At 43.3% G+C, this 14,395-nt stretch overlaps 1 protein-coding gene across 1 annotated transcript in view; it reads left to right on the top strand.

The window, feature by feature from the left end:
• Positions 1–14,395, top strand: part of Ankmy2 (ankyrin repeat and MYND domain containing 2) — a 46,565-nt gene that overhangs the window by 8,848 nt on the left and 23,322 nt on the right. The window contains exons 3-4 of the mRNA XM_051175089.1: positions 6,133–6,271; positions 13,402–13,500. Coding sequence (XP_051031046.1) covers positions 6,133–6,271; positions 13,402–13,500 — 238 coding nt within the window. The remainder of the gene's footprint in view (positions 1–6,132; positions 6,272–13,401; positions 13,501–14,395) is intronic.

Here is a 14,395-nt window from a genome sequence, read left to right as displayed (position 1 = left end):
TTAAACCCACTGATCAAGAATAAGACTACCACAGTGTAAGGCCAAATCCGAAGCAAGCTTACTTAAATACTGGCCAGATGGATTGGCTCTGGCCATGTCCACACCTGAATTCCTAGGAAATGGCCCTGAGTCACCATTTACAGGGGCTTAAGAAGAAAACCCATAACTCATTGCCTTTCACATCAGGTCCAGTCAGGGGCAAGTGTACATCCTAACATATTTTCTGCCTGTGAACCTCTTGTCCGCATGTGTTCAAGCACATCCAATGCAAATGGGTCAAACAAACTTGGTTAGAAGAGTGAAAAATGTGTGACTTGTTATCTCCCGTAAACAATAGCCTCCAGCATTTCAGAAACTATCTGTCCTTGGGCAATGGGCCTTGCTGATCAGAGACATTTTTGTTTCATGGATCTCTAAGGCATAGAAATTAAAACTTAAAATGTAACTTTGGCTTTCACACAATCATATCCCATAGAAGTGGAGAAAAGTTTTACAAATCATATCTGAGGAGGGACATGTAGCAAGAATATAGTAAGAAGTTCTAACTTAAGAGAAAAGGACATATAGCCCAGTGGAGGGGGGCAGGGGCTCCAGAGAAGATAAAGAAAAAAAAAAAAAAAAATGCCAGAAACTCCTGGTACTCCCTGATGTCACTACCATTTGGGCAATGCCTTGGAAGCACAGCGGGGTATGGCTTTCTACACAGTTGACTACAGTCAGAAGGGACTGAGCTGTGACAGCTCTCACTTCTGCTATGTTGAATAGTCCATGGTTTTCTCCATAGCATTATCTCATCTCATATCTATAACTGGAAGGTAGCATTTTAAATTTGACCTAGGGATGAACTGTTTTATTATTCTCCTATTCTTGATTTTTTTTTTTTTTTTACACTGACAGACTATGAAAATAACTAGAAAGGCTAATGTCTCAGAACATGGAAGTGTATTAATAGTTCTTCAGTTTTTTTCATGGCCCACTGAAATTACATCATAGAGTGTAGCATTAGAAACAACATAATACTTAGCAATTATTGCACAAGGAATTTATCATTTTCCTTTGCATTGTTTAAATAATGCAAAATGGAACTAAGATAAGAAAGTAGGAATGATATCCAGATCTTTGAAAAGCTAGTCCAATTTTTCAGATTCTAATAGCTAATTCTATTATCAGATTCTAATACAGGAAGCGCACATTATCTGTGGACATAACAAACAGCTGGCCCAGACACCTTGAAGGGAGTGACGTGGTCAAGAGAACTCTTTACGCTTTTGTGGGAGTGACGTGGTCAAGAGAACCCTTTACGCTTTTGTAAAGACGCTTTCTTGATTTTTGGTCCTATGATCTAATTGTGCTGAGATGGCCATTACTAAAAGAGCAGGACCAAGAGAATAAAGACACAGAAAGAGGGAGGTAGCATTTATTTTAAATGAGGTGACCTAATGGTAAACAAAGGGAGGCTGGTGAGTAAATAGGCAGAAGTGACTAGCAGTCAAAACAGAAGAACAGTAAAAAGAGCATGATTTGTAACCTTTGAGGTTTGCAGATTGTCACATTGTATTGAGATGTTCTGCTTTCTCATAGTCCAGCATTAGTCTCTGCAGGTGAAGGCTGTAGGGTAGGATTCTGGGTGGGAGGTGGGGGGTTGGGGCAGGGGTGGTTGCTTGCTAAACCATTCTGAAAGAACAGAAAAGGTTAAAAGAAAAAAAGAGAGAGTAGTTGTATGTTTGTTTAATTAGCATGGGAAACACTCAGTTTTGTCCGACATTTTCAAATTTCATTTGTTTCAGTTGATCCTCCTACCCCCATCTGTACCCCCCCTCCTGCTTCCTCTCCCCTCACCCCTGTCTTCCCCCTCCTGCTTCCTCTCCCCTCACCCCTGTCTTCCCCCCTCCTGCTTCCTCTCCCCTCACCCCTGTCTTCCCCCCCTCCTGCTTCTCCCCTCACCCCTGTCTTCCCCCTCCTCCTGCTTCTCCCCTCCCCCTGTCTTCCCCCCTCCTCCTGCTTCTCCCCTCAGTCCTGTCTCCCCCCTCCTGCTTCTCCCCTCACCCCTGTCTTCCCCCTCCTGCTTCCTCTCCCCTCACCCCTGTCTTCCCCCCTCCTGCTTCCTCTCCCCTCACCCCTGTCTTCCCCCCTCCTGCTTCCTCTCCCCTCACCCCTGTCTTCCCCCTTCCTGCTTCTCCCCTCACCCCTGTCTTCCCCCTCCTGCTTCCTCTCCCCTCACCCCTGTCTTCCCCCCCTCCTCCTGCTTCTCCCCTCACCCCTGTCTTCCCCCTCCTGCTTCCTCTCCCCTCACCCCTGTCTTCCCCCCTCCTGCTTCCTCTCCCCTCACCCCTGTCTTCCCCCCTCCTGCTTCTCCCCTCACCCCTGTCTTCCCCCTCCTGCTTCCTCTCCCCTCACCCCTGTCTTCCCCCCCTCCTCCTGCTTCTCCCCTCACCCCTGTCTTCCCCCTCCTGCTTCCTCTCCCCTCACCCCTGTCTTCCCCCCCTCCTGCTTCCTCTCCCCTCACCCCTGTCTTCCGCCTCCTCCTGCTTCTCCCTTCACCCCTGTCTTCCCCCCTCCTGCTTCCTCTCCCCTCACCCCTGTCTTCCCCCCTCCTGCTTCTCCCCTCACCCCTGTCTTCCCCCCTCCTGCTTCCTCTCCTCTCACCCCTGTCTTCCCCCCCTCCTCCTGCTTCCTCTCCCCTCACCCCTGTCTTCCCCCCTCCTCCTGCTTCCTCTCCCCTCACCCCTGTCTTCCCCCCTCCTGCTTCCTCTCCCCTCACCCCTGTCTTCCCCCCTCCTGCTTCCTCTCCCCTCACCCCTGTCTTCCCCCCTCCTGCTTCCTCTCCCCTCATGCTTCCTCTCCCCTCACCCCTGTCTTCCCCCCCTCCTCCTGCTTCCTCTCCCCTCACCCCTGTCTTCCCCCTCCTGCTTCCTCTCCCCTCACCCCTGTCTTCCCCCCTCCTGCTTCTCCCCTCCCCCTGTCTTCCCCCCTCCTCCTGCTTCTCCCCTCAGTCCTGTCTCCCCCCTCCTGCTTCTCCCCTCACCCCTGTCTTCCCCCTCCTGCTTCCTCTCCCCTCACCCCTGTCTTCCCCCTCCTGCTTCCTCTCCCCTCCCCCTGTCTTCCCCCCCTCCTGCTTCCTCTCCCCTCACCCCTGTCTTCTCCCCTCCTCCTGCTTCCTCTCCCCTCACCCCTGTCTTCCCCCCTCCTCCTGCTTCCTCTCCCCTCCCCCTGTCTTCCCCCCTCCTGCTTCCTCTCCCCTCACCCCTGTCTTCCCCCCCTCCTGCTTCTCCCCTCACCCCTGTCTTCCCCCTCCTGCTTCCTCTCCCCTCCCCCTGTCTTCCCCCCTCCTGCTTCCTCTCCCCTCACCCCTGTCTTCCCCCTCCTGCTTCCTCTCCCCTCCCCCTGTCTTCCCCCCCTCCTGCTTCCTCTCCCCTCACCCCTGTCTTCCCCCCTCCTCCTGCTTCCTCTCCCAGTATTTTTTTTTCCACCTTCGTGTCACATGTTTTATTACACCCACTCTTCCTCAGTGGTTCCTGTTGTGGGGACATTTCCTCACCCATGGCTCTTTGTCTAGTAGGTTCATGACTTCTACCCACATCCATGCGCATGTGTGTGCATATGTGTGGGTTGTTGTTGCTGTGGTTTAGGAGCTAGAGATCAAACCCAAGGCAACTATTCACTGTGCCGCTGAGCTTCAGCAAGGCAGCAGATTGCATGTCCTCGCCTCCCCCTCCCGAGGCCTACATGCTGTCCTCTTAATGCATGGATTCCATTAGTCACTGGGGCTCATACCCTATGCTCTCAATCCATTTCTGTCTCATTCAGATGGTGGTCAGACAGTCCATTCCTTTTCATGAATGTACTGATTACCCTTACAATCTACCCATTCCCAGCATGTATTATTCCTTTTCTGTATAGACACACAACTAAGGGAGTCTTAATATTCTATAGTCTCCCTGTTTTCCTGTTTGCACTGATCACTCCCATTGAGTAACCTCTTATACAATCACCTGAGAGGACCCAGCCTCCAATTTTGTAATCAGTAGCCTTCTAAGAGGGTGGTTTTTAAGGCAAAATAGAAAGAGGAAAATTTAAGGGGGCACGGGCAGGAAAGGAGTCCCTCAGGCCCTTTCCTGTTGAATGAAAGATAAGAACCTCCTACGCAACTGATAAAAATTACCCATGGACATTAGTTTCCTTACAGATATCTCAAGAATGGATGCTCAAAACAGCAAATGAACTGTTTACTTATGGACAGAATATTTGTGATCATGAGCTTAACTGTATTAGTACCCATCTCATTCCTAAACTGAAAACTACACACTTCATAAAATCACATTGCAATTTCGTTACTGGGAAGAAATACTTTTTCCTTTTTATTTATTTATTATTTATTTATTTTGGAGACAGGGTCTCACTATGTTGCCCTGGCTGGTCTGGAACATATATAAAGCCTTCTCTGCCTCTGCCTCTAATGGATTAAAGACACTCATCATTATGCCGAGTTGCAAGAAAATTCTTTATGATAAAATAAATTAAGTAATCTACCTCATATATTTGTACTAAATCTTGAAACTTTGTTTAATCTTTCAATTTTGTTTTAAGCTATACTTTTGAAGTAATGTTACTAAGAAAGCTGTGGAATTGTATTATTATACATAGGCAAGGCTAAGTGCCACTGTCAGACCCTCACACTGCAGCCCTGTGCCCAAGAGTGCACAGCCTGTCAAGAAAAGCTGCGAACAGCAGTGTAGACACAAATGGGCATTTATTTTTGGGTAGTCCTCAAGGCAATACAAAATTTTTGAGGATATGCTAAAATCTCTAAGAGAAAATGTCTTCCTTGGGCCATGAAGGGGTCATATATGAGATTTAAGAGAACTGTTGTATATGCTGTAATATTATTACATTATATAATACTTCATTAGGTAAACAGGCAGATGGAGACCAAGCAATTCAGTCCAGTTTAAATATTGCCAGCTACTTTGCAATGTTTGTAAACATATATAGTCAAATCATAATGTAATTAAATATGTGTGTGATTTGGGGATTTTTGTTTTAATATATGATGTTTTACCAGTAAATATATCCTGTGCCTGCTTTTTCTCATTGTTAGTAGTCAGAGAATTTCCAGTTTGCTACATATAGATGAATTTTTAAAACTGTGTGTGTGTGTACAAAGGCCAGGAGAGCGTATCTGATCTTTTGGATCTAGAGTCACAGGCAGTTTAGGGCCATCTGCTGTGAGCACTAAGAACTGTACTCAGGTCTTCTGAAGGAGCAGCAAGCAATATTAATTTCTGAGCCATTTCTCTATCCCCTCAAACATTTCAGAAAATGCTCATCTTTATTTGTTTATATTGTGTGTCCTGATTGTGTGGAGCCACATGTGCTCAAAGAACAGCATCTTGAAGTAGGTTCTGTCCTACCATTGGGTCCTGCTGATCAAACAGGGGTAGCCAGGCTTTGTGGAAGCACATTTACCCACTGAGCCATCTCACCAGCTCCAGATTCACTCATTGAATAGCTTTAGAATATCCTATTATGAATATGCTAGAATTTAGTCAGCTTTCCTTTTTGACAAGTGTTCTGCTTCTTTTTTGTGTCTTATTTGGTTTGGGTTTTGGTGTTTTATTTGGTTGGGTTTTGGTTTGGTTTGGTACTGGAGGTTGAACCTAGGACCTTGCACTTGGTAGGCAAGTACTCTAATGTTAAGCTACATTCCAAACCCTTTTTTAAACATTTACTTTGAGATAGGGTCTCTTGTTAAGTTACCCAGGCTCAGGCAGGCCTTGAACCTGTGGTTTTCACATGCTAGCCTCCTGTCTTCAGTTTTCTTGTGTTTATTTGTATCTTAAGAACTAAGAGTGTGAGGAGATGAGGACCTTGGCAGTCTGGGTTCTGATCAATGCTCTACTTGTTTGATAGTCTGTGAGGTTGAACATGTCTTTTTTGTTTGTTAATTTAAAAGAAAAAAAAAGTCCCCCTCCCCCCCCCCCCCCGAAGATGAGATAATATCTAAGAGAGGATCTAAGAGAGGAAATGAACATACTTTATAGGTTTTAAAGATGATTTTATTAATTTGCTTGTGTTGACAAGTTGTGAGAATGGAAATATGCATAACTAATATATTTTCACTTTTGTTTAAAGAATGGTATGACTCCTTTGATGCACGCAGCCTATAAAGGAAAACTTGATATGTGCAAGTTACTTCTGCGCCATGGAGCTGATGTCAATTGCCATCAACATGAGCATGGATACACAGCCCTCATGTTTGCTGCACTTTCTGGTAAAATTTTAGTATTTACTCTATCAGTGTTAATTACGTGTACAATTTAAATGGGCATATGTTTTAAATCTAATGCATGTTTTAGTAATTTTTGAAAGTTTTATAGAAAAGAGTGGTGAGAATTGGCCTTTGAAAAGCTATAATGCAGCTAGGTGGTGGTGCACACTAATCCCAGCATTCAGGACACAGAGGCAGCTAATTAATCTGTGAGTCTGAGACCAGTCTGGTTTACAGAGTGAGTTACAGGACAGCAGGGCTACACAGAGAAACCCTGTCTTGAAAAAAACAAACTAAAATAAAATAAAAAGCTATAATATCTGAAACAAGTTACAGAGTTAGTGATCTGTTTCCTTTCTTTCTTCCATCCTTCCTTTCTTCCTTCCTTCCTTCCTTTCTTTCTTTCTTTCTTTCTTTCTAACCATGTTTATTGTGGCTACCACAGCATGCATCACATCTGCAGGTCAGAGAACAACTTGCAGAGTTTGTTGTGTGAACTGATTGCCAAGTCTTCAGCTTTGCAGCCAACACTCTTACCTACTTGACCATCTTGGCCAACCTAGTGACCTGTTTCTTTAGGGACTTAAAAATCTATTGGTTCTCTATGACCCTCTTCTTTCACACGTGCTCCTTAGAGTCCAAATCTTTACATTTTAATGGAATGCAAACATTTCTTTGGTCTTTTATCAAACAGCTGCCATGACAGTGCTGGCTGTTTGCCTAGTTGGATTATCCATGTTGAAACAGACTTACATGCTTCCATGCCTGTTTCCTGAATAAAATAACTGAAAAATGTCACTTAAAGTAAAATAGAGTTTAAGGATTGAGTCTCCCTTTCCTCCTTCCTTCCCTCTTACTCTCTCTCTCTCTGTTTCAGTTTTGAGACAGTATCTCACTGATTAAACTGATTAGACTTGGCTAGCCTGAAACTCGTAGAGATCCACCTGCCTGTACTTCCTGAGAGCTGGGGTTAAAGATGTGTGACATCATGCCCAGATGGTTGTAAGTCTTTAAGAAAATAGAGATATAATATTATAAGCTCTTATTTTAAAGGAGTATGGGCTTGTGCACAGGCACTACACACACAACCACACACACACACACACACACACACACACACACACACACACACACATTTCTAAGTAATGAATTCTATGGATTCTAAGAATCCATAAATAATACAAACATTAGGGGCTGGACTAGTGGGCAGAGAGGTGCAAAAATTCAGAGCAAGAAAACTTGGAGAAGAGAATGGTATTCCAAGGATGCATCATCAAGGTCACCAGCAGCATGAAGAGAGAGAGAGAGAGAGAGAGAGAGAGAGAGAGTAGCCATCTCTCTTTGTGGGCAATCTTCCCCTGATGTCACCGAGGAGGAAATGAGGAAACTTTCTGAGAACTACGTGAAAGCAGGAGACATTTTCATTCATAAGGACAAAGACATTGGCTTTACCGGCGTGGAGACACGACCATTAGCAGAGGTTGACAAAATGGAGCTGGAAAATTTGCCTCTCCCGGGGATAGCAGCTGCATGTACGCTTGCAGTCAGCAAACTTCCTCATTACGTGTCCAGCAAAGTGCTGGATGAGACCTTTTCTGTTTAGCCAGGTGGAGAGGTGGAGGACTGTGGTCACTGTGAATGACTGAGGAAGGCCCTCCGGGAAAGGTACTGGTGAGTAGAAGTCAGCTGCGTGGAAGCTCTGGGCAGATGCAGTGAAGGCTCCTTCTTGCTAACCACATTTCCTCAGATGGTGATTATGGAGCCAATGGACATGATGAAGAGGAGCTGACCATAAAACACTCCAGCCATTTCACACAGAGCGAAAGCAGCCACCCAGATTTGCACTGCCTGGGTCCTCGGAGTATGAGTATGCCATCAGGTGGAAGGCAATGAGATATAGAAGCAACAGTAGGATCACATGGTCTGAAACATCAAGGAGGTTCGTGAGAAGCTGGAGATGGAGGCAGCATGCCATAAGCACCAGATTATGCTAATGAGGCAGGATTTGATGAGGCTTCAAGAACTTCTGAGAATGGAGGAGCTGCCTAATCGAGAGGTTCGAAAGGAAAGAAAGCAGCTAGAGCTCAGGCAGGAGGAGGAGTGCAGGCGTGGCTGTGAAGAAGACATGTGGCAACAGCAAGAAGAAATGAGGCAACAACAGGAAGGATTCCAGGGACCTTTCTCTGACAAAGAGAACAAGGGATATGGATGGGCCAAATAGCTCTGGGAGATGCTATGGGCATAAACAGTAGAGCCACCATTTCCCCTGCTTCTGTGCCAGCTGGTACCCCAGCTCCTTCAGGACCTGCCACTGTGATTCAGATGGAATCCTAGGATTGACCCCACCACCAGCTAAATGTTTTGGTCAAGCTGCTACAATGCAATGAATTGGAGTAATTAGTGGAACACCTCCTGCACCCAACCTTCCAGCTTCTGGAGTGAATTTGCTCTAAATAGATGCTGCCTTTACTACATAAAGTTTCCGTGTCTCGTTTCCTGCAACCTGTAACTAAAGGCCCTTTATTGGACTAGCCAGAATTCTACTCTAGAAAGGTGTTAGAGATTCTCATCAATAGCTGTGTCATCCCTGCCCTACTCTCGGGAGTATCCTTGGAGGCAGAAGGCAAGGGAGGGGCGGAAGTTAACCAATCAAAGTCTGTGGTATATTGCGTTATCATTCTGTCTGATGAGTTCCCAAGGGGTGTTGATTGTTGAGGGTGTGGAGAACCGTGGCGAAATGGTCTCAGAGTTCCACTAATCTTTATCATTTCCTTCTTCCTTTCTTTCCTTCTTTCATATTTTGTCCATCATGTTTTAATTACTTTTTCATCTTCATTCCCCTCAATCCCAGACACACTAAACATCTTCCAGTGACCTAGTTCAAATCCTCCCTTCACTCCCAGATGAGAATTCAGGAAAATGTCTGCAGAGCTTGCAACACACACACACTCATGGATCTGTTGTGTCTCATATGTGGCTCCTTCATGTCCTAAGGAAGACATTTTCTCTTAGAGGTTTTAGTATATCTTTAACAAGTCTTGTGTCGCCTTGCCTCCACCTTTTTCTTGGGTGTGGATTGCCCAAAAATGAATGCCCGTTTGTGTCTATGTTGCTGTTCACAGCTTTTCTTGACAGGCTATGCACGCTTGGGCACAGGGCTGCGGGATGAATGACAGTGACGCTTAGCCTGCCTATCTATCTTCTGTAGTTACACTGTGCACTTTTTAGTGGTGCTGTGTTTGATTTGTACCTGACAACTTCAAATTTCAAATATGTTGAAATTTTTCTGAGAAAAGGAGCAGTAATGCAGTATCACCTTGTTAAAACACATTTGAACCTCCCCCAACCCACCACTATATCTTATTTTACATATCAATCCCAGTTTCCCCTCCCTCCCAAGCTCTCCAACCCCCTTCCCATACCTCCCCCCCCCCACTTCACAGGGAGGGTGATGCCTTCCAGAAGGGATCATCAAAATCTGTCAGGTCATTTGGAATAGGGTCTAGGGCCCTCCCTCCTGTCTCTAGGTTAAGGGAGTATCCCTCCATGGGGAATGGGCTCCCAAAGTCCTTTCATGCACCAGGGATACATCCTGGTTCCACTATCAGAGGTCCCTTAGACTGCCCAGACCTTATAACTGAGACCCATGTTCAGGGGGTCTGAGTCAGTCCAATGCTAGTTTCCCAGCTATCGATCTGGGGGTCCATGAGCTCCCCCTTGTTCAGGTCAGCTGACTCTGTGAGTTTCTGTAGCCTGGTCTTGACCTCTTTGCTCATCACTCCTCCCTCTCTGCAACTGGATTCCAGGAGTTTGGCTCAGTGCTTGGCTGTGGGTGTCTGCTTCTGTTTCCATCAGCTACTAGATGAGGACTCTATGATGGTGGGTAAGTTAGTTATTAGTCTCATTATCAGGGAAGGGCATTTAAGGTAGCCTTTCCACTGTTACTCAGATTGTTAGTTGGGGCTAGTCTTGTAGGTTTCTGGACATTTCTCTAGAGTCAGTTTTCTCTTTTGTTTTTTGTTTTCTCTCATCTATTCATTCCCCTGCTCAATCTTACTAGTCCCACATGTTCGCCTCTCCTCCCCTTCTGTTTTTCCTAACTCCCCTTTCAACTCACTGCCCTCTCCTCCCACCCAGTGGCAATCGGTTAGTGCGAGGTACTTATACAACAATACCTACCACTCTTACAGAGGACTGGAGTTCAGCAGTTCCTGGCACCCACATCAGGTGGCTCACACTACCTGTAACAGCAGTTCCAGGGGATCAAATGCCCTTTGGCTTCCGTGGGTGCCTGCACACTTGAACAGTAACCACAAACAGGCGTATTGCTGCCTGGAGGGCGGGGAGCAACCTCCAGTCACCACAGGGCTCAAAGGGAAGTTCACAGTGTACTAGACTTTTCTATTTGAAGAAGTTAGAGAAAAAAAAAAAAAAAAAAACACACAATGGTTTTCTTCTTTATTCTTCTATGTTCTTCTGTTCTTCTGTATTCTTTCTCTGCTTTATACCTTTTTTTTTTTTTTTTTTTTTTTTTTTTTTTTTTTTTCCCGATAGCTTATATACCCCAACTAAGTTTTTCAGGCAATACAGAAATTACACTGTGGTCACATTCTGTTTTTCAAGTGAATGATTACAATGAATACAAGTGAAAAGCAGCATGTTTTCAATGTCCCTTACTTGATTTTACACATTACAAGTGAAAGACAATTATCCTAACATATAGTGCATCTTGCTGGTGAACCTGTAATGGTAACCACACCCCTTTGGGCGTGGCTTCAGGTGGACAGAAGTGGAAAGAGGGAAGCATGAGATGTGGTCTTGCTTGCCAGGGTCTTTTCTCTTGGGTCAGTGGATCTGATAGGAAGGGCAGAGAAATTCTCCCTTGGTTCTTTATTATTATCTGTGTAAGTTTTTCCCAATAAACACCCATTTTTCATTTATCTTGGATCTAGTGAAATCATTACACCCTTGGCTTTACCAAGAACTCACGTACATTTATACCCAAGCAACTTGTTATAGATTAACCCTGTGGGCAAGCAAGATATTCTTCTTAGTCAGGTCTTTTATAGGCAGGCTGCATTTTGCAGTAACAAAGAAAGTAATAATTACTTTATTACTTATCTTGAAAAGTAATCTTATTAAGGAATCTTAAAGTAATTAGAAACCTAAACTTTTACATATTTAAAAGAATCAGTCAGCTGTACTTTAAATCTCTATGGTACATACCCACTTTAATTTTTTTTTTTTTTTTTTTTTTTTTTTTTTTTTTGTATCAGGAGATTGAGGGCAAAAATGGGTATAAAGAATTAATCATCACCTTTGGTCATCAACCAATCCTAGCAAGAAATCTCGGTGTGTCAGCTAGTAAGAATTGGGCTGCTTTGTTCTTGTTCTCTGATCTTAAAGAGTTCCATATTCAACTATGTGTCTTTCTAAAACTTTAGATCCTTTTCTTGGGTTTTTTACCTCAGAGCTTTTTGACAAAAACTCCTTAGTGTAATTTTACGTTATCTTAAAAGCTTTGTTTCAGTTGTGATGCACTCCAAAACCTGTGAGCACATCTCCCGACATTGAGGTTAACAGAATTTAAGCTAGCTGGGCTAACTGGGACTCAATTGTTTTTTTAACCATTTAACCTAAGCCACAATCTATATTTCTCAATAGAAACTCATGTGTTCTAGCTGTGTGACATTTCCTTGTTTATATTTTTATTCATCAAAACTCAGTATAGACTAACATTATTATTATCAATTAGACAGTACAGCTTAGGAAGGAATCATCTTCATAGTAATCCACAGGTAAAAATGCCCAGGGGAATGAGATGTTTCCATGAGATAAGGGCACTGTATTACAGGTAGCTTGGATCTCTCCACACCCTTTCACAGCAGGCCAGATACCAGAGATAATTTTGTTTGCAGCTACAAATGTGGAATGGCACAGCGGAAGCAAAAGACATTCTGGGGTCTGTGATCTCTGGGCCTTGCCTGCCCAAGATTGACCCATTAGGGAGTTTCCTCCTGGTGGGCTGACATCTTGAACTTCAATTGCCACCTGCTGCTGCTCCTCTGACATGACCATTGGCACAGGTGCACGCACACACATAAATAAATAATAGTAATAAATAAAACTAAGCAAAGGGGATATCAGTGATTTAGTTACATAGAGTTTTAACATTGCTATAAATGAAATATTTTATAGAGTTAAAATACAAATAAAAGTAAAGTAAATACTTATGGTGTATGTTTAATGGTTTCGTTGCTATCTGTAAGGAGTTCTGAAATAAATCAATGAGAGAAAGGCAAATACTGTGAGAGATAACTGGACAGAGAACAGAGGAAATCGAGCCAGCTGATCAATATAGAAAATGCTTTCAGCATTAATCAAAGAGGTCAAAATTGGAACACATATAATCATTTTACACTCATTACATTGGCAATGGTTAAGGCACTGCTAGTGTTCGGGAACTTCTTTGCACTTTTTTTGTGGAATGTATTTGGTCTACCCTTGCTGAATGGCAAACTGGCAATATGTGTTTAGAGCATACATAGTCTTCATTCACATTTCCCAGGAAATGTTCCTGAGGAAATCATGATTCATACTTACAAAACTGAACCAAAAGTGCTGTTCACTCAGTGGAGATAATATTAGAAAAATATCCATAATGATTTGGAAAATGAAAATGAACTATAGATATTTACATAGAAATATGTAGAAAGATCCCCAATGTTTATACTGTATGTACCACACATATACAGAATATACCCCCCAAGTCTGTAGGTATCAGAGGAGGGGGGGGCTTCTGTTCATTTCTCTCTTCTTCTTGTTTTTGATAATTTTGTTTGTATCTTTTGATTTTATACTAAGCATTACCATTAAGCAAACATACTCTGTTTTATTGTTAAAAGTGATTTTCAATTCTATCATGTTTGTATTACCAAATTGGTTTTCTAGAAAATTAGTTTGACTATGTAGATATTATTATGATGCTTTATTTTTGTAATTATGATTGATATTTTTGAAAAAATAAAAAGGTTCTCATGATAGAAGCTTAAAAGTCAGTAAGGGTGCTTGATAGAGAGCAGACAAAACTGTGCACTTCTTAGGATTAATGAATCTGTGTCCTGGAACTCTAGGCAATAAAGACATCACATGGGCCATGTTGGAGGCAGGCGCAGAGACAGACGTTGTGAACTCAGTGGGAAGAACAGCCGCCCAGATGGCAGCTTTTGTGGGTGAGTGTTTACCATAGTTTCTCAGTGAATCATTCTAGTTTTCTGTTATGTGTATTTCATTTATTTAGTTAGTTTTTGTTGTTGTTGTTGTTGTTTTTTTTTTTTTTTTGAGACAGGGTCTCAGTGTGTAGCTCTAGTTGTCCTGGAACTCACTATGTAGACCAGGCAGGTATGTAGACCAGGCAGGCCTTGAACTCAGAGATATGCCTGTCTGCCTCCCAAGTGGTGGGATTTAAGGAATGTGCTATCATACTTAGCAAAATGTTGGTAATTCACTATAGCATAATGAAATCCCTAGTGACTCTCTGGAGAAAATGAATGGCCACATGGAATTCCCACTCTGTGAGACAGAGCAGTAAGGACATTGCCTTGCACTCAAATCTTTGAACTAAGGTATTTTATTTCTCTAATGGAGAGAGGTTGACCCAATGATTAAGAAATGTCCTGTGAAGTCAGCAGACCTGAGTTGAAATTCTGGCTGCACCACTTTGTAGTAAAGTACTTGAAGATGTCAGTCATTCAGCATCTTCACTGTAGATGAGTTACAAGGGCATTTTAAGGATTAGTAGAGATGATTGACTTAAGATCTCCATGTGTAGAACTAAACAAATAGTTCTAGTTACTGCTGTGAATAGTCATCAGGGCAGTGATGGTGGTGTTATTGGAGAGGAGTGACAGATAATGATTTTAAGCTGTTTCATTGTCTCCATCAGCCACAAACATTTATTTTGTGTGTCCATTCGTCCTTGACATGTCATTCCTATTATTTGACATAATGAAGGGGTGTATAGGAGGGAAAGTACCTGGTCATTGGTATTTTGGTCGCTGAATTGGCAGTTAAGCGTCCATTGATAGAAAAGTGAAGACAAAAACAGCTGATTTAGTGGGATCACCT

This window comes from Phodopus roborovskii, unplaced genomic scaffold, assembly GCF_943737965.1.
Source record: "Phodopus roborovskii unplaced genomic scaffold, PHOROB, whole genome shotgun sequence".
NCBI lineage: Eukaryota > Metazoa > Chordata > Mammalia > Rodentia > Cricetidae > Phodopus > Phodopus roborovskii.
The sequence above is the reverse complement of the archived record's forward strand: the minus strand, read 5'-3'. Positions and strand labels throughout refer to the sequence as shown.